Source organism: Mycteria americana, chromosome 3 (genome assembly GCF_035582795.1).
Source record: "Mycteria americana isolate JAX WOST 10 ecotype Jacksonville Zoo and Gardens chromosome 3, USCA_MyAme_1.0, whole genome shotgun sequence".
Lineage (NCBI taxonomy): Eukaryota > Metazoa > Chordata > Aves > Ciconiiformes > Ciconiidae > Mycteria > Mycteria americana.
The window spans coordinates 123,503,648-123,531,435 of record NC_134367.1 but is presented as its reverse complement, the minus strand read 5'-3'; the positions used below and the strand labels follow the sequence as shown (position 1 = coordinate 123,531,435).

General features: G+C 43.3%; 1 protein-coding gene across 8 annotated transcripts; it reads right to left on the bottom strand.

Annotated features, from left to right (window-relative positions):
- Positions 1-1,112: 1,112 nt before the first annotated feature.
- Positions 1,113-27,788, bottom strand: PLEK (pleckstrin). 8 transcript variants are annotated; one of them, XM_075496871.1, is made up of 13 exons: positions 27,696-27,788; positions 24,829-24,943; positions 23,553-23,754; positions 21,396-21,508; positions 20,878-20,989; positions 16,572-16,727; positions 10,559-10,740; positions 9,225-9,316; positions 8,305-8,489; positions 6,524-6,628; positions 4,729-4,812; positions 3,483-3,552; positions 1,113-2,594 (listed from the first exon to the last, which is right to left on the bottom strand). In XM_075496871.1, the coding sequence occupies exons 4-13, from the start codon at positions 21,458-21,460 to the stop codon at positions 2,455-2,457; spliced, it is 1,191 nt and encodes a 396-aa protein (XP_075352986.1). In that variant the 5' UTR covers positions 21,461-21,508; positions 23,553-23,754; positions 24,829-24,943; positions 27,696-27,788; the 3' UTR covers positions 1,113-2,454. The 8 variants fall into 8 exon arrangements, with proteins under 8 accessions (XP_075352986.1, XP_075352987.1, XP_075352991.1 ...); XM_075496872.1 differs by having other exon boundaries at positions 20,878-20,986; positions 27,696-27,787; XM_075496876.1 differs by lacking the exon at positions 21,396-21,508 and adding an exon at positions 20,399-20,517 and having other exon boundaries at positions 27,696-27,784.

Sequence of the window (27,788 nt, the reverse complement as noted above, 5' to 3'; positions counted from 1 at the left end):
GCAATACAAAGGCGAAAGACCTTCAGGCTCATTACAGAATCACAGAATCGTATAGGTTGGAAAAGACCTTTAAGATCATCAAATCCAACCGTAAACCTAACACTACCAAGACCACCACTATACCGTGTCCCTAAGCACCTCATCCAAACGTCCTTTAAATACCTCCAGGGATGGCGGCTCAACCACTTCCCTGGGCAGCCTGTTCCAATGCTTGATAACCCTTTCAGGGAAGTAAAATTTCCTAATATCCAGCCTAAACCTCCCCTGGCGCAACTTGAGGCCATTTCCTCTTGTCCTATCACTTGTTACCTGGGAGAAGAGACCGACCCCCACCTCTCTACAACCTCCTTTCAGGTACTTGTAGAGAGCAATAAGGTCTCCCCTCAGCCTCCTTCTCTCCAGGCTAAACAACCCCAGTTCCCTCAGCCGCTCCTCATCAGACTTGTGCTCCAGACCCTTCACCAGCTTCGTTGCCCTTCTCTGGACACGCTCCAGCACCTCCATGTCTCTCTTGTAGTGGGGGGCCCAAAACTGAACACAGTATTCGAGGTGCGGCCTCACCAGTGCCCAGTACAGGGGCATGATCACTTCCCTAGTCCTGCTGGCCACGCTATTTTTGATACAAGCCAGGATGCCATTGGCTTTCTTGGCCGCCTGGGCACACTGCTGGCTCATATTCAGCCGGCTGTCAACCAACACCCCCAGGTCCTTCTCTGCCTGGCAGCTTTCCAGCCACTCTTCCCCAAGCCTGTAGCGTTGCATGGGGTTGCTGTGGCCCAAGTGCAGGACCTTGCACTTGGCCTTGTTAAACCTCATACAATTGACCTCGGCCCATCGATCCAGCCTGTCCAGGTCCCTCTGCAGAGCCTGCCTACCCTCAAGCAGATCAACACCCCCGCACAACCTGGTGTCATCTGCAAACTTACTGAGAGTGCACTCGATCCCTTCGTCCAGATCATTGATAAAGATATTAAACAGAACTGGCCCCAACACCGAGCCCTGGGGAACACCGCTTGTGACCGGCCGCCAACTGGAGTAAACTCCATTCACCACCACTCTTTGGGTCCGGCCGTCCAGCCAGTTCTTTACCCAGCGAAGAGTGAGGTATTAGCTCAGATACAGGTATAATTAAGCAGAATTGAAGAGAACCTTTAGCTCCAGATTTATTTTTAGACTGAAGAGATCTGAATAAGAATTCTTAAGGATAAGGTACCTTATTAGATCTATGAACAGTTTTAAAAGTTTTGTAGTTTACTTGCACTCAGAAACATCAGTCTGGATCAGGAACAGTCTACATGCAGGATCTGACATTAACTTGACTTTCAACTCCTGCTTCAAGTTTAAGACTTAGAAGTTTGATACATACAGTCAGACAAAAATATAAGGATTGAAATATAAGGATTGATCAGGTAAACTGACCTTGTCAAATAATAATGTTTATTTCATGTACAGCAAGCATAATGTTTCTCTTATATTAGTAAGGCACAGAACCAAGGACTGAGTATGTTGCTAGAGGTTAAAAAAGAAAAAGAAAAACCTAAACAAAACCACTTCAATCAGTAGTTCAAGCAAGTAACCCATGGATCCTTTCCCATCTCCTGTAAGATTCTTAATTCAAATACAGGTCAAATCAGCAGTACATGACATCCTAGCAAATGCTTCGGAGACCTAAATGAAGGGAAACAACGGTTCTAGAGCAGATTCTTGTGGAGAAATTTAGCAAAGGTCAAAATCAGGTGATAAAGAGGTTGAACTGAGATTGCTTTGTGTTTGAAATACTGTGGGAAGAGGCTTTTCCTCATACCGCTGTCATTGAGTTGTACTTGCTTTCCCCATGGTGTTCCATAGTTGTCTGCATTCTTCCCTTCCTTAACACTGAAGGATTATAAAGGAGTGGATCAGGTTTCCAAGTGAGTTGATTTCATTCTTTAAATCTATGGCATTACTTGTACAGGTGAACAAGCAGTAAAAAGATCTGGTAAAGAAGAAAATGTAAAGTTTGTCTTCGGAGGACTTTGAAATATCTGAAGATACTGAAACACAACACAGGCTGAATGGTAGGTGCCTAGTTGAGTTCCTCACTTGCAGTCAGTGACATGACTCTGTCCCCTGTTAATGGTGAAATTCTCACTACCAGCTGTGGCAGCAGGGAAAGGTATAAGGTACAAGCTTCCCAAGGCAGATTGATTACTCTAAGCAGCACACACTAATATGGCATGTCCTATGCTATAATTTAGTAAAATATTCCCATAACACAAGTGGAAAAATGTTAGTTTGTTAGTTTGAAAAATGTTAGTTTGTTTGTTAGTTACAGAATTGAAACTTGCTACCCACCCTCACCCCCAACCCAGAAGCCTTAGGATGCCTTTCTGGATGATACTGCTTTCTCTCAGTGAAATGCTAAAATTCCTGTTCCTAATTTCAGTTGTTTGTCTTCTTGCTGGCAGATCATCTTCATTTTCCAGTCCTAGCAACTGCCTGAATTGCTTTGATCCACTCTGTACGCTCTGCGGATGAGGCTGCTTGCAAGTAATAGTGGATTTCATTTGCTGTGATGATTTCAAAGAGGATGTTGTCAACATCATACTTCTTGGCTACAGGGAAGAAATAAGGAAGTCAGCTATGAGAGAATAAAGTCTTGTATTTACAATGTTTCTTCCTTTACATACTGTAAGGTGATTTCCTTCCTTTCTACAGCTGTGCCTGATCAGGCCTTCGCAAACACATTGCAAGATTGGGTCCATGAGATAGGTCTCTCTCTTGGAGAAACAACCCATGAATTCTGCACATTTCACTTTCAGGAGACTCTGGTTAATGGATCTCCAATCATGGAAGGATCTGTAATCCTGCAGACAGGTCATATTCCCCAAACCTTCCCATGCCTTCCCGGCTACAAAAAAAAGACATTTAAGTTCATGTCACATCCAGAACCTCCAGTTCTTTTCATATCTGCCAGCACAGCCTCCACAGGTGCTGAGATGCCAACAGACTTTTTTGCTGGGTATGATAGTCTGCCTTTCCTGCGGAGAGGAGAATGTATGGAATGAGTGTTTCTTGTTCTTTGCAGGAACGCTTAACCATTGCTGTTCCCACAGCTTCTAGTTTTGGGAGGAACAGAATGCGAACAGTAATAATTTGTCGGCACAACCATTTCTAACACAAAGCTTCCATCCCAAGTTTATCAACTACGAGAGCAAACTGAGCTTACTTTGTCTAAGGCCAGTTATCCTAACATAGGGATGGTGTCATCCTTTTGACAAGTCTTCTCTAAACAACTGACAAAACACAAGATTCCCTGTTGCTACCTTTACCACGGTATCCTTCTCCAGTAATTAAGACAGCAATAGAGAGACTAGTTACTAGCAGAATTACTGAATCATTGCACATAGATTGCTTTTGAGTAAAAACCACCTGTGATTTCAGGCAGATTGAAAGAATGTACTAAAAACTTATTACACAGCTCATTCAATATGGTTCCTTACAGTCTGGCATATCTTCCACTGCTGTCACCACACAGCCTCTCAAGTGAATTGCTCCTAGTGGTTCTTCTCCCTGGTGAGGACATGAAATCAAAATGAAATGCAACACTTCTGAAACTGTTCACATGTTAATACCTGGCTACAACTCCAGAATGGAAACAAAAACATTTGCTGACTTAGTATGTCACCTGGGAAACCAGGGGATCCTCAGTCTGTGTGTGATATGGAGGGTAGGGGGTGTGGTAGGGGGAAGACCTGCAAATAAACAGGAAATCTCTTTTGGGATTTGGAATTCAGGATCTGCAGAGTATTCAGCATGTCCTGAACAAAGGTACAAGAAGAATATAAGCCTTGTGCCAACTAGAACTTTTCTTTTGATGTCACAGTGAATAGAAGAAAAAGATTAGTTAGAAAAAGATACGATCTTAGAAGTATTCTTACCAAGCAGCAGGAGCAGCTATACCCTTATTTACAATTTAGCCTCTTGTGCACTTCAGGACTGTGATAGTCAAAGACTGGGCAAAGAGCAGGTGCATTTTTGCTGGTGTAAGTTTCAAAGAAGCAGTCCCTATAAGCTGACACACCTCAGCCCTTTGGAAGGGGATGCCAGGAGTGGGAAAGGCAAGCTGGGAACAGGGAGGTCAGAAACTCCTCAGTATTGATTCTCCAGTGTGTCTAGGCTGCCTCTGCCGGGGGGACAGGCACAGCATAAAGCACCTGTAACCCACAACGGCACTGCTCCTGCAGCAATGCAGGATGAAATAAAACCTGTGGACTGAATCTACCTGAATGCCAGCTTTTGGGGGGCAGGTTTTGCCCATGGCAATGCTCCTTCCTTTCTTAGGGCAGGGTTTGGCCCGTTAGAATTGCACAAGAAATGGAACACCATGTCTCAGCCTAACACAGAAAATACCTCAATTATAAACTGCAAAATGACTGTATTGTGTTCATTTGCACTTATGACCTAGTTCATTTTAATCAAGTGAGAGCACCCATTAATTCTAATTAATCACAGATAAGAGGTGAGAGCACAGTTCAGTGTTACCTGTTCCCAGGCCTGGGTGGCACTTGCTACCCTGACTTGGCAGCCCCAGAAACTGTCCTTCACTCTGTTTTTCCAGAGGGCAGCGAGGCCCTCTGTCCTGCTTGGTCTTCCCTATCACACATTCCCATGCAAATACTCCGTTCAGATATTTCTACAAGGCGTTGGCTTTAAAACAAACAGGGAAATAAAGCAAATGTCTCTTACTCCAGCAGGATCATAGTAGTGAAGATATGCAGGGTCGTCTCTTAAAACAAACTTCCTCACTTTCCAGTTCTTCCTCCGATGTCCCTAGGAAAATTCAAAAACAGGAATGTCGTGAACTGCTTTGCCTGCAAGCACTTACAGTCAGCTAACCCACATGTGAGAGAACAGGCAAATACAAAAGGGGAAAAAGCTGAATGCTTTGGACAGGAAATATTCACTGGAGTAGGACTTGAACCTAGCCTTTCTGCATCCCACTGTTTTGCACAACAACTGGGCTGTCACAGTGGTTTCTTTTTTTATTTTTTGTACAAAGTAGAACAGCTTCAACATGGGAGATTCCCCTAAACACGTCTCATAGTCCAGTAGCTATGACATTCACATGAGGTCTGTGAGAACTGGGCTTAAATGCTTGCCAGAAAACATGTCTGTGAAATGTCTTGCAGGAAGGTACCTTGAACTATTGGTAAGAATGAGCTGAAGGTTCTTCTCTCCCTGCAAAGACAACAACAACAAAAAAGTTTTATCTGGCTCGAGCACCCTGGAGAGGGTTCGTGGCTGAGAAGCTAAAGCAGAAATAAGACCACCTTCCGCTATGGATGTAGATGCCTCATTGCTTTCAGCAGATCTAGATTTTCCCCACCCATCATTTCAGTCTTGGAAACAGGCATTCTCAGCAGAAGCAGCAACACTTCCAAGCAATGATCCACAACTCACTGAGGGTGACCAAATCCAGACTAACACTGGTGGAAGACTGTCATGAATCACTTCCTCTCAGCATTTCAAAATATTGGTTTCTCAATTAACTACGCTGTTTGCAAGGAAGCTCTTACTAACTAGGCAGAGGTGAATGTGACAGGGTAAAAGTTAGCAGAAAGATGCATATCTAATTTCTTCCATTGCTTTTGAGTAATCTGATTGAGCAAGAGAAATACAAGTGAGCATCACCAAAAAGTTCTTAGGGTAGCAATGGATATTTTAACAGTGGAAGTTCAGACTTGATATTAGGAAGCATTTCTTTACAGAGAGAGTAGTCAAACACTGGAATAGGCTTCCTAGAGAGGTGGTCAATGCCTAATGTCTGTCAGTGTTTAAGAGGCATTTGGACAATGCCCTTAATAATATGCTTTAACCTTTGGTCAGCCCTGAAGTGGTCAGGCAGTTGGACTAGATGATCACTGTAGGTCCCTTCCAACTGAACTACTCTATTCATTGAAGAATCCTGGTCTTGCCTTCAGTTCACTAATATCTGTTTGCAAAGGCCTCAGAAAGTAAGGATCTTACTGTGACATTCACCGTATTGCTTAAAGTTTTGCTGGAAAGGAAGGTATACAGTTATTGTCCGTCTTACAGATGGCACAGGATCAAACGTTAGTGACTGAAAGGACTCCTTTGCTCAGGTACGCTGAAAAAGCCTGTGACAACCGGCAACTGAATCCAGTTGTGTGTCCAAAGGGACACTGGATTGGCACCCTTTTTACCTGAGTTCAGTTCTGCATTGTACCAATGACTTGTCACATCTCCTGCTTTAGCGCTCTTTCCTAATTAAAACTATAAACTGTCTTATTTTGTAATAAAAGCAATAAACCTTGCAACGTTGGGCAAAAGCCCTGCTGCCATGCTACAGCAAGCCTTCTCTGTGCAAAGGTAAAAGGGACAGAGATGAAACCTGTCATGTGCGGAGATGGCATAGGCTAGTTCCTCTCTCTTCTCTAAGGCTTTTAGGTGTAAAAGAGTAATCTTGTTGTATCCATGCAACATCATCCCAGTGACAGGATGGAACACATGCAATACTTACCTGTTTCAGCAAACATCCTTGTTTGACTACTATGCCTCTGAATTCTTCTTTCAGGACCACATCATCATCACTAGAATTTCCCTCGCAGAAAAACCCACTGTCTGGCTGCATGACCACAAGAGAAAATTCAGAAGTTACACAGCTGCTGCATGTTTATGTACATGTACAAATCTGGCTTCTCTTTGGCTTCCCTCCACCCTGGTTTTTGCCACCCAAAAAATCAACCCTTTAACTGGAAAAATCTCCCAGTCAAGTTGAGGAGTTCTCCAAATCACCATGGAAGTGTTTCAGTGTGAGGTAGGACTACACCAATGGATCTCAGAGCATCTGAAGAGAGCTGGAGCACCTGTACATATGTCAGTGCCTCCATTCTCCGTGATTCTTGGTGTCACATTTCCTCCATGATGAACAGGCTGCCTCAATCCCATGATGTCACAGGTTTTTAAATGCACAGACAGCAGTTCACATGAAGCAATGCCACACAGCCAATACACTCCAGGCTGGCCATCCCTGCACCCAACAGACCCTTCCTCTTCCTCCATCCATCACAACCATCTAGAATTTGGGAAGAAGAAATGCTCCATCTAGGCTGTCTTCTCCAACAACAAGAACTGGCCCTAGTTTTTTAAATTTGCAATGTTTTATGGCTGTGATGTTGTGATGTGTGCATGGAGCATGGGCTGTCTCAGGATCCATGCATCACATCCATTGCACACCAGATAAATTGTGATGCTACTTACTGAAACCTTACACTGTTCAAATTATGTAAATGTAGGTAACCATTCGTATGGCTTAGAGTAAACATCTGTGCTATTTGTATGATAGCAAGTCAGACATTGACCTGCTGTGGCCTCCTCACACCACACTGGTATTGAATCAAACTAGAAACAAGCTGAAAGCAAGCAGAGTGCACATGGGCTGCTAGAAGTGTCCCAGATAGCCAGGAACTGTGATGGCCACAAGGCCGCCTTCATCAGCAGTATGTCTGCTTCCATTGCTGCGCAGCTGAAGTCTCCCTACCAGGGACACATTCTAGGAAAACAAATGAAGTAATGGGAGATTCATTTTGGTGAGGTTGAGTGATTCTGTGTGGTAAATATAAACGGAATTGTAATACTTAAGCATTTTACTTGACAGAAGGCATACTTTTTTGGTAGTGTAACTTCATAAGCCAAATATCTTTAAAACAGTATTTGACTGTGATTGTGATATTGCAAGTTCTTCAAATCAATCTACAGAATATGAAGCAATAAACTGAAAAGGTTGGGTAAGCTACCCAGGACAGGACCAGGTGTTATTGGTGGATATTAAAAACTTTTGCTTTTCTGCTTACAGGCAAGCTCTCTCTGTGTGTGTGCACGCACACGCGCTGAGTCAGATTTGACGGCTCTGCACAAAAATGGGTTTATAGCTTGTGCCACTCTGAGAAGCCGCATGATAATGAATTACTCTCTTCCCTTCCACTGAATCATCAGGGGAACTGATGGCTAAGTTCTGGTCACTGGTGAAATTAGCAGGAACAAAGTTAAGTTAAAAAGAACCCAGCTTGATCTCAGCACTCAGTTCACACTTAGAAGGGTGCCAGAAAAAAAATGTCCTGCTTACAAATACTACGGTGAGCCAGTTCATTCTGAGTATCATGTAGAGAAAGACAATTAACATAGATCTCTCCATTTCTGTAGAATCTTACCTTGAGGACTTAAGAAACCCAGTAAGCAGCCTGAGAAAAGCAGAGCATCAGCAAGTCTGGGACAATAAAAAAACCAGAGTACAACACTCACAAAGTAATAGTAGGCATCGCTGAGATCTAAGAAGGGGGTGTCTGACAGTCCCTCGGCAGCAGCCTTGGACGTGTCCCCTGCAGGCTGTAGGTAGCCTTCACTCAAGAGGGAAGAGGCAAGCATGAGACCTTCTTTGCGGTTTCGGATGGAGTTGCTAGACACCAGCCAGTCAATCACAGAGGTGCCTGATTACAAAAGAACAAACAATATCAGCCACAAAAGAAGACAGACACAAAGCAGCCTAAAAATACACAGGCAACAAGCCTACTCCATCTATTCATCAATTTCCTGAAAGACAGTGACAATGCAGAGCGCTAATCTGGAAAGATGCCTGGGTCATCCAGTGAGGTACAGCCGATCCGACTGATGGCAGGGGCCAGTACAACTCCGTACTGAACACTGTACCTGAGGGAGAAAAGAGCTAGGAGGGGATGCAGGGCTGAGCTGGGAAGCCTCAGGGACAGGGACTGAGGAAGTACGAAGGACAGCCAAGCCTGGAGAAGGCAGTCTTCCAAGCTGCTATGTTACTGACCCAGTGCTGTCGAAACAGGGTGAGTTTCAACTCTAGCACACACAGATTTGACTTGGAGCAGGACAGGAATTACAATGTGACATTGTTGATGAAAAATTCAGAAAGGAATCATTCTTCTGGAGTTAAGTGTTTCATGCAACTTTCTACAAAGATCTACTTCAATCTTTCTGGCACTGGTTAAATTTCTTCCTCCTCTCTTGCTTACCGTGGCCATAACTTTTTCAAGCTTTATCCTTTGAGCACCTCCTGTGTTGGTCAAGAAAACATCTGCCACGTTTTCTTCTCAAACTTCTGTGCTCTACAGAGCTTAGAGCTGTTTTATCTATCTTTAGACTCTCAGCCCTGTACTCCCTTTATTGTATGGAAAAGAGGGACAAGAGCTCCTTACCTGTAAAGCAGTGATTGAACACCTTTTTATCTTTTTCCAGTTTCAACTCCTTTATTCCCTTTTCAGGATCTTTCATTGAGAGGTACAAAGCACTGTGCATAAAAAGAACCACAGAAACTTTTAGCAAATCAAAAGCTTTAGCCAGTTCGTACAATAATATCATTGTCGTTCATGGGGTCTTCATGTTTTTGCTGGCATATTGTGCTCTGCAGAGCTATAGCATGGCTTAGTTTAATCTCCTGAAAAATTTACGTTGCAAAGCCTACAGGCCTTACTACATCACTGTCACAGCTGCAGGAGCAGAGTGGGGAGCGCACAAACAGCTCACTACACCCCCATATTTTGAGAATGGAACAACTTGCGGTGACTGTAGCGTGAACAGAGGAACACCCACTGCTGAGGCACCTCCTCAGGGCCCCACAGCCTTGGTGCTCACTGCTTTGCACTATGTTCCCCCAAAGGTCCTTGGCTGAGCAGAAAACGTGTCGCTGTGAAATCTCCAAAGCCTGCATGCTCTCAGAGGCCCTAAGTAACCACAGTGAACCCTGGTGTGACTTCCTTCCTCCCACCCGCTTCTCACTTGCTCAGATCTAATTCCTTGGAGCTCTGGAATGACAAGAAGGACGAATATTAAATGTCACAGGCTAAGTCCTTTGGCCTGTTTGCCAGGGTGATCCTCTGCTGAAGCCTGTGAAGTCAGATTTAGTTGGATCTTGGCCCTGTGCAGTTTTAGTGTCTTGTAAGGAGCATTGCAGGCTCATTTGTATCTTGGTATTTACTGCTCAGAGGCAAAAAATAAGTTGTCCTTAATTTTTTAAAGTACTGACAAACAGATGGCTTCCTGTATGTGCCCTTTATCTCTTCTTCTCCCTTTGCCAGTTCCAAGTTCTCTGGCAGGCACCACTCTCCCCTCACCATCCAAAAACTAAGATAACATCAGCATTTCTCTGGAGAGCAAACAGAAGGTTTAAAATATTTTTGCAATAAGTTATATATTGTATAAAAATGCCTCTCCTGGAAGAATCACACTTTGGCTGGGGTCTCCTTCTGCACTGCAGTGTGCTCAGAAATCTCCTTATCAGCAAAATCCTTTGATAAATAAGCATGTTTTGGTAAAAGATGATGTGTTCAAAATGCTCTTCCCAGTTCTGATCGCTAGCTCATTTCTGCCACATTGTACCCTCTGAAACTGTTAGTCATGCAGAAAGGACCCTGAGGGAAACCAGAGAGGAAGCATGGACAGACATGCTCATAGCTCCTCTAGACCAAGGTTACATATCTGACACGATGCCTGCGATGGAAGTAACTGGGGGAACAGAGCTATAAGAACAAACCTCAGGTTGATTGTTTCAGGCAGTCTGATAGACTTTCTTGTGGATTTTCTGGCAAACCTTTGACCTCCATCTATGCAATGAATTGCTTTCTTGATATCCCGTACCCAGGCATCTCTCTCCTCCAGGTAGGCAGCTTGAAAAAAGTGGTCCTGCTGCTTGGCCGCAGTGAGCTTGAAGACAAACTGGAATGATAAATGATGTTTTTTTAAAAGTTACTTTGGTGTAGCCAGTTGGGCACGATTAACCTAATACCACCATGACATACAGCCTACCTGTACCTAAGGGACTATGGAAAGTGCCTTAGAGCCACAGTTAAATAAAAAAAAAACTCTGAAGAAAAACATGAACAGGCAGTGCAGGTAACTGACTCCTTTTGTTATTTCCCTGTGAGCGATCCTGACGTTGGCAGTACAGCCAAGGTGAGTGGCAATGATATATCTGCTGATTTTAGCTGCTCCACACCTCGAATACTGTGTTCAGTTTTGGGCCCCTCACTACAAGAGAGACATGGAGGTGCTGGAGCGAGTCCAGAGAAGGGCAACGAAGCTGGTGAAGGGTCTGGAGCAGAAGTCTGATGAGGAGCGGCTGAGGGAACTGGGGTTGTTTAGCCTGGAGAAAAGGAGGCTGAGGGGAGACCTTATCGCTCTCTACAACTACCTGAAAGGAGGTTGTAGAGAGGTGGGGGTCGGTCTCTTCTCCCAGGTAACAAGTGATAGGACAAGAGGAAATGGCCTCAAGTTGCGCCAGGGGAGGTTTAGACTGGATATTAGGAAAAATTTCTTCACTGAAAGGGTTATCAAGCATTGGAACAGGATGCCCAGGGAAGTGGTTGAGTCGCCGTCCCTGGAGGTATTTAAAGGACATTTGGATGAGGTGCTTAGGAACATGGTATAGTGGTGGTCTTGGTAGTGTTAGGTTTATGGTTCGACTCGATGATCTTAAAGGTCCTTTCCAACCTATACGATTCTGTGATTTAACTTTTGCTGGGAACTTCAACACAGCTGAAAGGCTGAAGTGCCCAGCCCCTGCAGGCTTACAGTGGGTGTAAATTTGTCTTAATGTTTATAGAGATGTGGTTGGTCTGAAGGAGGGAAAAAACCCCACATCATGTTGCTCAGCTACTGATTCACAAGGGGAGAAAAGGTCACAGTCACGTTGGAGAGTAGCTAAACACATTTGCAGCCTAGCAAACCTTTAAGGGCTTGGTAGGGAGATGATACATCCAAATCTTGGCTACCCCTTATGATCACTACCTATCTAAACACACTAGCAACAATGGAAAGACTATATTTCCCAAAAATGAGAAAAGATCTTTTAAAGGTAGTTCTAAGCAGAAAAAGTAACACCAACCTGAAAAAAAAACCTCACAAAGTTCACACTGTTTGATCTCGTTTTCATCCAGTGATCTTTTGGATGGAAAATCTGGATCTAATTACTCGGGGAAGAGGGTTTCCACTTCCTCTAAAATATAGTTCCCCATAAGTGGAACTGTAATTTGTTCCGTAGTTGTATTAGCATAAATTCAACAGGTTCTGACTCAGCAGGCATCTAAAAATGACAGGCTAATCAGCAAGCAAACAGCATGGCTTTATGAGGGCAAGTAAAGCAGGGACTATCATCAAAGAGCAGAGAGCAGTGAATCTACAGCAATGAAATCAAAACACTGAATTAGTCTACTGAAGCTTGCATTTGTAAATGGCACATTTCTGAACATCCTTAATATGCATCTTCCGGATTGTTGCCAATGGAAAAATTCTGATACCCTGAAATTGTGCAGAAGTCCCACTGACTTTCACGGAAGACAGATTTCAAACTTACAAAGCAGTGGGTCCTCAAAAATCCATTTCAGACAGAAAAGTAACCATTTCTTATCTGACACTTTTCATATTTCCAGCTACACCCACCTTTCCCATCATGCAGTAAAGAGCTACATCCTGAAAATCAATGTATGGTGCATGTGAAAAGCAAACAGACAGATCTCTCCAAATCCCAATATCCAAGAGTCATGCTAACACACCAGATTAATAGAATGAAATATCAAAGCATTAAAGCAAGCTTTTACCAAAGGAAAAATCAGCATTCTCGAAGTCGAAGAGCTGAGAAGCAATGTACAGTGAAATGCTAAAGAAGAGTTTTCATTTCCAGTACACAGAGGAGACTGGGAAAGCTCTTTCTCTTAACTTTAGCTTTTAGAAAGCTAGGCCACTAAGTTAGACATCCAGGCTTCCTCTGAAATCAGTGAAGAGGTTGAGTCTCCAATCCTAGAATTGACCAAGTCTTCCTCTGATGATGCGTATCTGTTTCTGCTTTTGAGAAAATTAGACCATTAGACTGAACTAAACACCAACATTTTAGGTAGTTTAAGTTAGAACAAATGAATCTGACTATGAGCAACCATACATGATAATGCTATCCACAGGAAAGCCATGGGAAAAACACAGAAAGTGCAAGTATAGCAGAATTAACATCACATTAAGCAACGACCAAACTTCAAATCAAGAACAAGAAGAGTGGTGAATGCATTTTGAAATAAAATCTCAAAATATGCAGTTGCAGCCTCTTCTGAACAGGCTATATCTCTGTTTAACAAATCCAAGATTGCTTCCTTTCCCCTCAGCACCTGCTTTTTGCAACTGACTTCGTAAACAAAGTGGGTTGGTGACATGCCCTGAGTTTTCAAGCTAGGCCCTAATGCAGATACATAAGCCAATTCAAAAAGCTGAAATCTAACCAGATGAATATAAAAGTCTGCTCATGGCTCAATAGTCCCTTCTCCAAACTGGGCCCAAGTGAGTGAGACTGGACTTAAAACTAACCTAATGAGAATTATCCCACTTGTCACGCTACAGAACTCCTGTCCTAAAAATATACTTTCATTTCTAGCCATATGAAGTAAATTTATGCATAAGAACCAGAATAATTCCTGTAAGAGGAATAACTGTATGTTTTGGCACATAACCAATGAGAAGGCAGGATGGAATGCAGAGGCATTGGATTCAACAGTATAGTAAAGCTGTAAAATGTAAGATACAAAATCAAGATACTACATTTTCAAGGAATACACGTAGAAATTTAGGTTTAGTTATACTGGGCAGTAACTACTTGTAAGAACAATCCCAGTGATGGCGTTGCTTATATGAATGAGCATGTTGCAGTTTTGACTGTTTGAACAGTGCAAATTTTAAGAGAAAATACGTCTCCAGGACTATTGGTCTATGAACTTGCAGAATGATCTCACCAACTCAATAAGGAGGATCTGCTCCAACACCTGCTGAAGGCATTTGGATCGCTTCCACTGAATTCAGCAAACTCTGCATCAGAGTTTGCTGAAAAGGTGTTTTGGGTGCCTCAACCCCCAGGTCTGAGATCATTCCTTTTTTCTCTATTCTCCCTCAGAAAAGGCCCCAGCAACTAAAATAAAACATAATGTAAACTCATATGTAAAATGAATACTCCTTATGTAAACTCATAATGTAAAATGAAGCATAATATAAAACTCATCGCAGTCAAAGGAATGATCCTCAAAGACTTCATCATCCTTTGATACAGATGCAATGCATCTTCCGCAAACTGGTACATCCTCAAGCAACCCTTTGGGCAGGTGAGGATCTCTCTCACTCTGCCTTCAGCAGACATCAGATACTTCAGACCTCTCTGCTATTTTGTAGAATACACATACACTGGTGAATTATCTTTTCATTATTGTTAAATGCATTACTGTTACTGACATTTCCAAGCAACTACTATAGACCAATACTGACATCAGTGCCTCTGTGGGAGTTAAAACAAAAAAAAAAAAACCCACGAAACTGTTTGGAAAGGAATGCTTTGTGAGAAAAACTTAATTTCTACCATTATAATGTAGGATCTGTGATACTCTTGAACATAGTACCCTTCTCCCCATGCGTTATACCTCATGTATAAAGTAAGGAGTGCTGTGCTGAGGCTTGTTAATTAGATAATGCAGGAACATGGTTTCAAATCAGCAGAATTAGAACCAAATGTGTGCAGGTATACTTAATTTCTGTTCCTTTATTTGGCGATTTAATGTTCCTGCCCTGTGCTCTAGTCCCTAGATGTAATTACGCTTCAACTTTATTATTCATGGTTTGCAAAAGACCTAAAGCCAAGTGCTGTAACAAAGAGCTCCCAGCTGGCGCCCAGGCAATGCACTGACACACAGCCATGCTGGCTGAAGCAGAAGGTCAGATCCGAAGCTGGAGGGGTTAAACAGTAAGGTTTGCTCAGCCATGCCCAAGGGTGGCTCAGGCAGGAGCTGTTATCAATAAGGAACAGTAAATGGGCTTGACCAGCAGTCAGTCTCAAACCCTTCTGAATCAGTTGGACAATCGCCCTTGCCAGCTCAAGGATCAAAAAACCTGTGATGGGCATGGGGTGGGAATGCCTGATCATGCAATTCTCCCTCCAGGCAGGATAATACAGTCTCCTTCTGTGGACAAGTCCCAGTACCTACAGAGAGCTAGGAAGAGCACATAGCTCTTGATGATCCTGCTCTGGGTGGGATTTCCAAGGTAATAGCCCTCTAAAACTTTTTGTTCCCAGGAGAAGCAGCCATCTACAACTTCTTTGACTCAGCACAGGATTAACAGCAATGTTTATTCTCTCCCCATCCTTTTATTGTAGTGCCTCAAAGAGAGCTTTTAAGTTAAGAGACCTTTTTTCTTAACAGATGTAAGTCTAAAAAGACTCCATAAAAATCAACCCCCACCCACCCCCCCCAAATATGGGGTCTGCACAAAGAAGGAAAAAAAAAGAAAAAAATATAAGAAAGAAAGAAGAAAGGAAGGAAAAAGGAAAGCCAGCAGGTCCAAACCTGACACCAGGGACCCTGACTCCACTTACCACAAAACCTAAGGACAGGTATAATTCTCCTCACTTTGCTCATAAGAGAAAGTGAAGCTTGCTCTCTCATGCACTCTCTCACACTTTCTTTCTATCTTTCTAATGCTCTAAGAGACTTCTATCTTTATTCAGGCATCCTTGTGGTAAATTTCTTTAAACTGTAATTGGATAATCTTCCAGATTCTGGGGAACCACTTTGTCAGAGGAATTCCTGGGGGTATAATGCCTATTTGATGAAACTGAGTTGCTGAAATAACAAACGACTGACTAAAGATATGATTCTTTGCTGATACTAGAAATCCTGTTTTACCAACAACTATTTTTCAGGAACCCTACAACAAAATATGTATGCTTGTACATTTATCTTCCTATATCTTATTTTCTGCCAAATAAGACTCTGAATTTGTGAATATAGTGATCTGTGTGTTTCACTGGGAATGGGGACCTCAGCCTGTGCACTTGCTGCCCTCCACCTTAGAGATCCCACACGTGTAGGCAACATTTGAACTAATTTCTCTAAATCAGTTTCGGTTCTTGCTTTCTCTCTCTCTCTGAGTGTAGATGGGACTCTTAGTCACTTGCAAAAGCCCTACAAGTAACAATGCAGTGTGCGATTAATACAGATTTCATGAATGTGAAGTGTGTGGGGTTGGGTCGTTACCAAATGGTAATAAAAAGGTTTGGAATTACAGCTTTACTTGGGCATTTGTGTCACAGCATTTATCTCTTTCCTGTCTGAGCCAGCCAGTTGTTGCTCTTTGACAATAAATAAACGCTTCTGCTGGTTCCCACACCTTTATTCTGTGGCAGCTAGATTTATATTTAATACAGTAGTTGCGCCATTCAGCTGCTAAGTGTCCTCACAACAATATAATTTAGCTGTGCTCTCTGACAGGCTCAGAGATTAAAAAAAAAAACCAAAACAACCAGCCTCTTTCTGAATTGCTCCTCTTGAAGTATCCTGAATTTTTCCTGAGCAGTCACACCTTTCAAATACTACACAAGTCCAAGCCTGCTTGTGACCTTCTAAGACAAGCAAGAATTGCCACTAGTATGAGTGTAAGGAATTTGTAACCACTGGCCTTTTGCTCCTTCAGTGCCTCCAGGAGTATAAATATACTGTCAATCATTGTTATAAAAAAGTACTTACCATTCTTTTGCCAAAATCTTGGCATGGGCTGTTAATAGAGCTTCCTTTTAGTGGGACCATCCCTTTGGGGCTGTTGTCAGCCTTCCGCTTGTAGAATTCAATTCCATCTTCTAAAAGCACGACCCACATCGGCTTCCAGGTATTAAACATGCTGCCCTGCATCAATAAATCACTGTGTATATTATGTTCAAAAAATCACTCTTCATATGATAACCACCGAAGATATGACCTTCCAGGGAGCGTCTGACTGACGCTAAAATAACTGTAGTTAGTGTCTCAAGAGGAACATACCACAACCGCACCCATCTTACTATGTGGTTAAAAAACATTGTTGTTATTCTTCTGACCACTATTAATTTCCCCTTGTAGTCACCCCAGCCATGAGTTTTTCCAAAATTGCATTGCCTGCCCCAGCAGGTGTTTCTTTTCAGTATCAGTTAGTCCCAACCACTGCCTTCAAGATAACATAGGGGCAATATTATGAATAATCCTCAAAATTTCTGGATGTGAACTAGCACATAAGGACTGCCTCATTAATTTGGGCATCCTGTGCTATATTTAGGACTTGATGCTACAATACAGTCAGTCGTTGAGCCTTGGCTATCTGATAAGGAAGCACACATCGCAGAGGATTTCTAGACATATAAGAACAAACTGTAAGCATGATGAATAGTTTAAGGGCCTGAGGCTGCAGATCTCCAAATGCTGTGGTGAGGAATTGAAGTGCTTCATTTCATCTTTTAAAGCTTTTACTTCCTATTCGTGAAACACAGCTGTTAGATGCAAGAAATAGAGAGGTAAAGACAGGGCCGGATCCCACATATAGTGAAACACACAGCAAAACTCTCAGGGACTCGGAGAGGAATGACTCGTCTCTCTGTGTTGAGCATGATTAACTGCTAGAATTACTAAGACTGTTGCTCCCTAGCTGATGACCTCTCTGGTCCTGCCTGCAACCAGCTTCAAAAGTGGTCACAATCCCAGATACCCAAGTGACTCACTGCCCAGCCAAATGAACATTTAGATATGCTGGATACCAACAGTTCCTCTGAAGAGTTACCAAAGCACAACCAACATTTGTGGGCCCCAAATCAGAGGCCATCCTTCAAAAATATTAGTTTACCTTGCTCGTTCTGCTTTACAAAGAGAGACCTAAATTTATCCTCCCCCTCCTCCAACTCCATCCACAACATCCCTGTCCTCCTCAGACCATGGTGGCTGAGCAGTGGTAAAGCTGCAGACAGAAGCAAGGCAGCCACTGTTGTGCTGTGCAAATGGCTTGTTTTGATTTGTTAAACCTGCGAGCTGGGCAGAGTTACATTTTGTATTTCTGCAGAAGTGAATGGGACAGAAACACGATGAGTCTTTTTTTTAATTCCCTAAATGAACCCTTTGTCTGTCACATCCTTTTTTGCTGCCCTACCTTCCAAGAAAGGCCTTTTGCACTCTGAATCAGACCTTATGTTCAATTACAGGGTGGGGAGGGAAAACTGTGAGCTGAGACCTTATTAAGAGCAGGACTTGCTTCCAGCCTCTGCAGCCCTCACTGGAAGCAGAAGGTGCCCCACAAATGAATGCTACCTTCCAAAGGAAAGTCACTGCCCTGGGGGTTCTCTGGAAACCCATCCAAACAGGGAACTACGAAGAAGAGTCTCATCTGGGTACCACATATGTGTTGACTGCTGTTTTCTTTTGATTTTTTTTTTTTAATAAGCCATAAGAATTTACCATTTTTTGAGAGCCCAAATTGACCCACTCACTGATTTTCTGCTAAGAAATCAATTAAGATGATGAGTCAAGACAAGAACTGTTGCCATTTCCTTTTGTTTGTGGGTTTATCACAGGTTACAATACTTCTGCTCATAAACAGACAAGTCCAGTACTTCCTGAAGATCAGACTCTGACATGGTCTGCCAATGGAAGACACTGCGGAGCAGCATTAGACTGGCAGTCTCAGATCCACACCATCAGCAAACCCAAACATGGTCACATTGTTCTAATCTATAACATCTCATGAAAGACAAGCAAGCAGGATGCTGGATTTGATTTTCCTGGACTAAAAATAAAATTGTCACACCTACTCCAAAGACTGCAGATGCAGACGGGCCTTCCTTGAATTGCTCTCTGAAATCATGAGCCACTTTAAAAACACATGCAACTTCCCTTTGGTAGAACAACTTCTTTTTATAACATCTGCAGCACTACAAGATTAGAAAATTAGCTGTTTCTTATGCTCAGAAGATGACACAAGGTCCCCAAAAGAGGTTTAAGCTGATCTAAATCAACACTGAAGTCTGAACACACATTTACTGGAGGTCTCAGCTAAACCACTGACCCCCAAGCACAGCACTGTTCCCCAGCCTAACGTAAATATCAAGAGGAGAAAGTCAGTGACAAATGGCTTTCACTCTCTGCAAAGAGAGCTGTGGCTGCATGGATGACTCCTTTGGGAGGTCAAATCCTTGGTTTACTTTACAGGCATAAAGGAGAGTAGAAGAGTACATAATTAGCAGGTAAGGTTAATCAGGGGCATGCTCGTCCTTGCTGGAAGCTCTGGTTGTGGAATTCACAGCAGCCTCACTGATGTATCAAACAGCTGGTACCCATCTGATCTGTATCTTCTGCTCCTTTTGCCCTCCAGCCCTTCCTCTAGCACACTGCTGCTCCTCACCACCAGCATAAGCTCACTTCTGTAAGGACAGAGCCATTTACGAGGCTGTTCTAGGAAACGGGCACAGTTTCCACTTCTGTTGCCATTGCAACAGCGCCCAGCAGCAACTTTAGTAGTACCTGCACAGAGACACTTTTTGGGGACCCAGCACCCACAGGAATGTGAGGGACTGACACTGGCACATCTGTATGCATCTTTTCCCTGGCATACCCAGCCAGGCACACAGTTTGGGATTGTCCCAGTGTCTTAAGTTTCCAGCCATTCCCCTGTCCTGGAGGAATACAGATCGTGAGCCGCTTGCTCTACATATCAGGCCATTGGAACTAGAGATCTGCAATCTGCACAGCACGAATTTGGCTCTCTCCTTCCTCATGACAGCATCACTGCAGCTTTGCAATTATGAACTTACTTCCTTTTAGTGTCAGTGGAAATAAGACTGAGGAGTGGCTCTTCACAACACTGGTCCCAGATTAGAGATCCCTCCAGCCAACTGTTCTAATGAGTGAAGTTCTCATTTTGATGAGCAGAGACACCACAGGAGAGAGATCCTCTCTTGCTCCAGGACTGAAACTGTTTAGTTAGGCTGCTTTAAGCCAGATTGATCTCACTAAGGATTTAAACGAAAGTCAAGGCCTTATCCTATGGGCTCTACCACAAAAGACTCCAGAGCAGAGGTTGCTGTGGGGCAGCGACTGCCTTCCCAAAGAAAGGAAGTGCCCGTGGCCCCACACGCTGTCTCTAGGCCAAGGTGATCTGACCTCTTTAATCTCACTATGCTTCCTTGATGTTTAACTCGGCGATTAAGTGCAATCGAGCAGGCTGTGGCCATTTGAAGCTGCTACCTGTTTTGCCAAGCTTCCACTAAGGGCATTAGGTTACTTAATTAAAATACAAATATTTTGATCCAAAGGTACATCTGAGATACGTGCAAAATGCCTTATGTAGTATTCTGACAAGATATAACTGCTAGCAAGTACTTCTATAATCACTAAGACCACATTGTTTTACTGCTCAAGGAATTCTGTTCATTTGCCTTTTCTTTTTGGAAAAAATGATCCTTTTTTCTATAACTGAAACCAAAGTATGTTTCCCTACACCTCCCCAACCTGTTCAGAGTTAGCTTCCTCCTCCACTCAGTCCAAAACTGCCCACTTACCTTCTTAACCAAATAGCCCTCCCTTATGCGCATTGGTTCTCGCTCCATGTCTCAGGCAATCCTGCTCTTGGGTCTATCAGCGCTGGCAGTTAAGTTCTTCTGGCAGCAAAGCCTGTGGGCTGGCGCTTTTACAGTACAGCTGTGTCACTTTCACAAGTTCCTCTGCCTGCTAATCACATGAAAACAAGCCCGTTTCCTCTTACAGAGTGAGAGATTGGGAAATGCAGAAGCACGTGTGTATTTATAGTTTGCCTCTGACAGAACAGGCAGCAGCCTGACAAAATGCTCAACTGTATCATACACGGCCAGCCTCGATGACAAAGTCCTGGGAAACTAAATAAGCATTTTAGTGCCCAATCCCAAGAAACCAGGCCCACTCTGCAAATAGATGAACTCTAGCAAAACAACAAACAGGGTGGTGTACTGTGTTGCTGCTTGGTGCATGCCAAAAGGACCTCAGAGACAGGTTTCCAACTCACCGGTTCTGTCACTTCATCCCATCTTTGACGTCTGACTCCCAGTGGGTGAGCACTGTGCGCTCTGGCAGCGAGCTGGAGAGACCTCGCTTGGTTAATGAGGATGCGCCCTCTGCTGATACAAGAAATGTGTTTATCAGACTTGATCAGGTTTTGGAGTTTGATGCTGAGGCCTCCCAAAGAGGTTAGCTGTCAAATAGGCATAAATGGATTAGAGCAGCGCATTACATAAAGCACGGCAGAATGTCATTTTCTACGAGCATCTTTTACTTGCTGCAGGGCTCATTTGGCTATATTTGGTAAAAGATAAGGCAAAACCACAATTTTCCAAAAGCTGATATCTACCAGAGTCACAAACCCTCTTCCCCATACAGAAGGAAGGGTGGTGGTATATAGGAGGCAATAAGGAGGCTGCTGCATTGCCAAGAGCAAAGTATTCTCCCATGCACAAGACTCCAAATCACTTTTACAGCTGCGTGCGTTCAGATAAGGGTTAAGCCCAGGGTTACTCCATCTGTCACCTCTGCCACTCGTAAAGATCCCCAAACAGGGACTTCTTCTGCAGACAGAAATTCCTCTTCTTCATTTGACTCTCTGTCTCAGCCTTTACTCAGAAGTATACAGAAGACAGGGTCTGTGATAGAGGATCTGAAGGTTAGAAGAGCCCTCAGAGACTTTCTCTAGCCATTCCTCACTGATGCCTATTTAGTGGTTCTCCCACAGATGAGACTCCACTCCTTCCTTGGTTATCTGTATTAGTGCTTCACTATCCCAGCTGCTGAATGTTTCTCCTCACTGTTTGAATTGAGATTTTCCTTTCCAGACCTTTCTCAACTACCTGCTGCTTAAATGACCCCTCCAGTCTCATCTTCAGGCAGAGCACCTGTCTGCACCAGCAATCTCAGGCTATACACTTTGCAGTGCATTCTGCCCAAAGCATACCTTCTTGTGATGATTTTATGTATTATTATGTTGTTTGGGTTTTGTTTCTACAACCTACGGAGTCTCAGTACGTTGTTCCTTTGCTCATGTAAATCATGCTATTGTGAGGATCTGATTGCTGTTAAAGGCCCTAGTTGTTGACCAAGTCAATCATCCATTAGGCAGCATGCAAATCAAAGATTCAATATATGCTTTCCAATTCTCTGGCTGTCAAGTGTACTTGACATCAGCTAACAGATTCTAAAATTATTAGAGAGACAGAAAGTCACATATAGCTAGTAAAAGCTTCATGCTCTTTGGAAACCAAGCTAGAAGTAAAAAATTATCACTAAAAAGTGATCAAAAAGCTTTGTGTCACATTTACAGTAAAGAATCTGCCTACCAGTCCCAGGGCCTGGAATGAACTGAAGATGCATTCCAGAGCTGAGATGATCTAACTGAATTTCTGAGTTATATTTCTGTGAAGGCTCCCTTCATTTCCCACAAGCCTTAAAATGACGCTTGATGGACTCAGGAGCTTGTAGACTCCTCCTGTATAATGTCTTTTTTGGTCAGTAATTCCTTTTGCTTTAAGAAGGTGAATTATTTCCTCCTCTTCCCTTTTATTCCAGTGGTTCCATCTTTGGAAAAAGGTACACTTTTTTTTTTCCCCTCTGATTGGGTAACCCAAAAATACAGGTCATAGGCAATGACAACTCAAATTAAATACCTTTCACTGTATGGCTGGAAGCCAAACTATCCCTTTAGTAGCTGCCCTGAGGCCATAATGCTACAGAGCCTGGAGTGAGCATTAGAGACCAAGAACTAGCTCACAGTTAGCTCTTCCTTCTGTCTCTACCCTGCTGCCCCTCAGACCTGAGGAAAGGAAACCCCTTCTCCAGCTGGAAGGGCTTATGGAGAACAAAGACAAAAGAACCTGCCAGCATTTTCCTCCCTGCAGGCAGCCTTTCCACTGTTTTCCTGCTTACCTGCTCCTGCTGGTTCAGTGTTTGTGCTGAGTCAGGATGACAGGGCACTCCACATAAATTGATGATACGAAATGTCCAGGGACAGATCCTCTTCAACAGAACATCTATATGACCTCATACTAAAAAGTTGTTTAATGTGAACAGAAAAGGATGCTAATTCCACAATTTTGCAAAAGCTCAGTTTCTCATTTCCCTGCATGAAAAGCCCTTGGAGGTGTGAAATGCAATTCTAGACACAGTGGCACCGAGCCAACGACTCCAGAATTTACCATTAGCTACTTAAGCAACTCAGTGTCAACGCATGAAATGACCTCCATCCAATATTAGCTGGAAGCAATTACTTTTATAACACTTGTTTTCTCTATATTGTTTCTATTTCATCTTCAAAGCTCAGCTACTCCTTTTGCCATTCTACCTCACATGTCTGGAACAATCCTTTTCTTTTAATACTAAGGCTTGGTTTCATTTATCACACATCGCCACAGGGGAATCAGCACTTCATCTTCCCCCAGGCAGAAATGTGCTGATCAGCTAAATCATTCATGAGAAGCAAAATGGTCCTTAACCATACAGTGGCCATGGCAGGTGTGAGGGACAGCCTGGACTGCTGATGCATATCTTCTTTGTACAGCCATTCCTAAAGAGCAGCACCAGGCATAAGAGAGAGGAAGAGCTGTATTTCTTCCAGCTCTCCACAGAGGGGAGGATAGAGCTTTGTCTGGCAGAAAGAGAAAGTAACCTGCACTGTGGAAACCTGGTATAACTTACCCTGTTCTCCCCATTTCTGTCTGAAGTAGGTAAAGGTGCATGATGCTGGATTAGCAACATTTGTCACAATAGCACAATCTGCAACAGAGCTGAATATCTTAGCTCCGTTTACTGGCGAATTATTTGTTCTTGTAGGGGAGATCTTGCTGCTGTATTTCCTCAGAAAATTCTGGGTTTTTTTCTGCTACTTCAGGGTCTACTCCTGCAAGCATTTAAAAAAAAAAAAAAAGTGATCAACCACATTTATCTGAGCAAGGGATCTAGCTGAGAGACTGATGGGCATTTATACCAAAAATTGGAACCATATCTTTACACTGATGGGCATTTATACTGAAAATTGGAACCGTATCTTTACAAATAAACGTGTCGGCTGCAAGGAAGATAGGCGGTTTCTCAGCTTGTTACATCAGCTTCACTGCTCTCTCTACCAGCCCTTGCGTATCTGTTCTTCAACCATGTTTGCTGCATTGTAAATGCCATAAGCCCACTCCATCTGTAACAGAGCACGTGAGTTCTCCATAAATATGTATTTCTCCAGTAAATCAAGCTGCATTTCCAGGGGAAATTAAATCAAATGCTATATGTTCAAAATGGTTGTCTACACGGGAAAAATAATATACACAAGTGATTTGCAAAGGTGATAAAGACTCAGTCCAGCTTATAGTTCAGTAAAAGCCCTTCTCACTTCTGCGCAGAGGCAGAGGTCTCAAAAGAATTAGAGTATTAAATTGAGAGCTGGCAGGTGCAAGCCTCAGCACAATTCACTCCACACAGAATCACACATATGGCTATTTTTAGCGAACGAGAGATTGTGGCTTTGCATCCACTTCTCAAAAAAAACCCCAAACCCGGGACATTTCCAAATTTAGCACTGTGTTAAGAAAGGAATCAAAGAGGGGCAAGCATGAAAAGACTATTACAGGTATTGTCCATGCCACCTTGGAATCTAAATGCTGTGGGTTGGCTGTCATAAATAAACCATCTTGTTCTGACCTCAAGGCACATTTTATATATTTAATTATTGTGGAACTATGCAGCAGGATTAGTGCATTAACTCTAACTGCATAAATGTTAATATTGAAAAGAGCTTATGCAGTTGACATATTATCACGCATAGAGAGATCATATTGAGTGGATGCAGTCGAGAGACCAAATGGATTTCTCCAGAATGTTTTCTAGACAAATTGGACCAGGACAAAGCATAGGCCATGGCTTATCTGCGTATTAGCTCCGACTTTTCACTGGATGCATCCAACCTCACCTGTGACATACTCACCCCTCCCCTCCAGTAGTTCCCCATCAGTGATACATGCAGCCGATGTAGCCACAGCAGGGAAGGCCTAGGCACAAGAGAGAGGTCTTGGAGGATGAAGCTGCAGCGTGAGACTTTCCTAGTTCTGGGAAGAAAAAGAGAGATGAGAATAGCTGAGCATGCTGGCTGCAGCTTACTTGAGGGAGCTCACCACTCCCTTCAAAAGCACTAAGGGGTTCACCAGGGCAGAGGGGAGTGCTGCAATGCTCCTGCCCCAAGGGAAGGGAATTAGCTTAACGTACCTTGCTGACTCCAGACAAACAGGCTGGGAAGCCTCAGGTGCCAGGGGAACAAAAAGCAAATTTGAAGGACTGAAAAAACAAAAAAAAGCAGTTTTGCACTTTACAAAGATGTCCTGGTTTTGGCTGGGATAGAGTTAATTTTCTTCTGAGTAGCTGGTATAGTGCTGTGTTTTGGATTTTAGTATGAGAATAATAGTGATAACATGCTGATGTTTTAGATGTTGCTAAGTAATGTTTACACCAGTCAAGGACTTTTCAGCTTCCCATGCTCTGCTAGGAGCACAAGAAGCTGGGAGAGGGCACAGCAAAGATAGTTGATCCAAACTGGCCAAAGGGCTATTCCATACCATATGGCGTCATTCTCAGTATATAAACTGGGGGGAGCTGGCCGGGGGGCAGCGACTGCTGCTCGGGGACAGGCTGGGCATCGGTCAGCAGGTGGTGAGTGGTTGTATCACTTGTTTTTTTACTGGGTTTTGTTCCTCTCTCGTTCTCTTGTTGTTTTCCTTCTCATTAAATTTGTTTGTTTGTTTGTTTGTTCCAATTATTAAACTGTTCTTATCTCAACCCACGGGTTTTCTTACTTTTGCTCTTCCAATTCTCTCCCCTATCCCACCGGGGTGGGGGGGGAGGGGAGGATGAGCAAGCGGCTGTGTGGTACTGAATTGCCGACTGGGGCTAAACCACAACAAAAGACATTAAAGATTCCAACCTCCACCCCTCAAACGCAGGTGTAGAGAATGGAGGAATGGACACAAATTTATCTCTTTGTTCCTAGAAGTAAATTACTGCTATGGCTTAGGAGAAATGGGACCTTGTCCTAAGTCTGTGATGATCTATTTAGCTTTGAATCTTGTAAACGTCAGCACTTTTGCTCTGTGCTCCTGGCAAAACCACACTGCCTCCTTCTTCCTGCAGGTATTTTGCTCCCTACAGAATATCAAGCAATTAATACCAGGTAACCATGCAGCAGCCTGGGGGCTGGGACCCATAGAAAATCCCCACGGGGACTGGAAGGGCATAGGTTTCTCTAGCCAGGGCCCACCCCACCACCCTCAGTGAGGGGGCAGCCCACAGTGTCAGGCACCTCCATAGGGATGGGCTGAGGTCAAGCCAGGTAGTCAGCCTGCCAGTCAAGATCAACAGCATCCATGGCTGGATATGTCTGTGGCAGAGTCGGAGACCAGCACTCCTAAGCATAACTCAGGAAAGGACTGAAGGCGTAGGGCTGAGCTGAAACAGGGCCCATGGGCAGAGGTGTGGGTAGAGGCCCCAGTGAGGCTGGTCAGGGCCATTAAGGTGGGCAGCAACAAAACTAACCTCCCAGAAAGACTTAGCAAAGGCAACCCCTCCCCTTGATCTACACTGATAAAGAGCATCTGGTAGGATCAGGTAAGTAAATGCACTAACGCATGCAAAGTTATCAGATCAATAAAAAGAAAGGCTATGCCTACATTTAAAATTCCTTCTTCATAATGTTCTACTCTCACCACGTTTCACTTTCACATGGTAAAACAGTTACTCAGCCTATGCATACATAATCCATAATATGATGCTTTTTCAGTTCTCCCTCATGTTTGCCAGGTTTTGCCATAGTGGTCTGGAATAAAGTCACAGCCTGAGCTGTGTCCAGAGAAAGATGATCACTCAGGCAGAAATAATAAGGGAAAAAAACCTCGTTATAGATCCAACCTCTCACGTACTTGGGAAACTAATTGCAATCAATGTCTTCAGCTACACACAATTTACTACAACATGATATGTCTGGCCCATGAGGTGAGTAAAACTGATCCCTGGCAATGGCCATTATTCTTCACACACCACTTTAAGTGATCCTATCAGATTCCCTATGTGTAAGGCCCCTATGATTTCGTACTGAATTACATTTAAACTTACAGAAGTGGGAATTGCTGCAAGCAAAACTTTCAACAAGCCACAAAGTGCAGCAGTTTCAGCAGAACATAACGAAAAATTAGAATTATCTTGCAATGAGCAAAAAAGATAGGGAGAAATGCACGTGGTCTTCTTTTGTGGAGCCATACTGTTATGAAATACATGTCTATATATAGCAGCTGCTTCCTCATCTGAAAACCTGTGCATACCACTTGATCGTCTGATAATTTCCAAGATATTTTCAAGACCATTCATTGTTGACCTCGACAATGGTTGGAGGGATTCATTTTACCTAATTTTTGGTGGACTGCTTTTGAGGACCTTTAAAGTCAGCCAAGGTCTTTGCAACATATCAATGGAGTCCATTGTATGATTTGTGATCAAATGTTGGCCCCCACTGTGGGATGAGTTGCTCCTGCAACTTACTACTTGATTAGATGCAACTACCGTTTGATTTGCCTTTTGACAATACAAGAGTCTTAGGTGACTCACCAAGCCTGAAAGATTCTTCTCATACATTAATGTTGATAATGGTGCTACCTCATCATACACAGGGAAATGTTGGGTTTTTTTTAAGAGCACTTGTTTCACTCTTGACTATTCAGTAGGAGAAGCAATAACTGCATTGTGTAACAACTTCCCTATAGGGAAGTCCCTGCTGCCAGTGACTGCTATCAAAGGTGGGAAGTTACTTACAAAACTCACCACGTACACAGTTCTGAGAGGCAGGGATCATGCCCTGCCCTTATCCTTGTGGAAACCTGGCTGGCTGGCTGGGCACATTATGAA

Coding starts and splice junctions, on each gene's coding strand:
- PLEK (XM_075496871.1), bottom strand. CDS start 21,460: ATGAAGAAGAGGAATTTCTGTCTGCAGAAGAAGTCCCTGTTTGGGGAT. Junction 10,741..16,571: donor AAGATTTTGGCAAAAGAATG/GTAAGTACTTTT, acceptor TTATCATTCCAG/TTTGTCTTCAAGCTCACTGC. Junction 4,813..6,523: donor AAGGATGTTTGCTGAAACAG/GTAAGTATTGCA, acceptor GAATTTTCCTAG/GGACATCGGAGGAAGAACTG.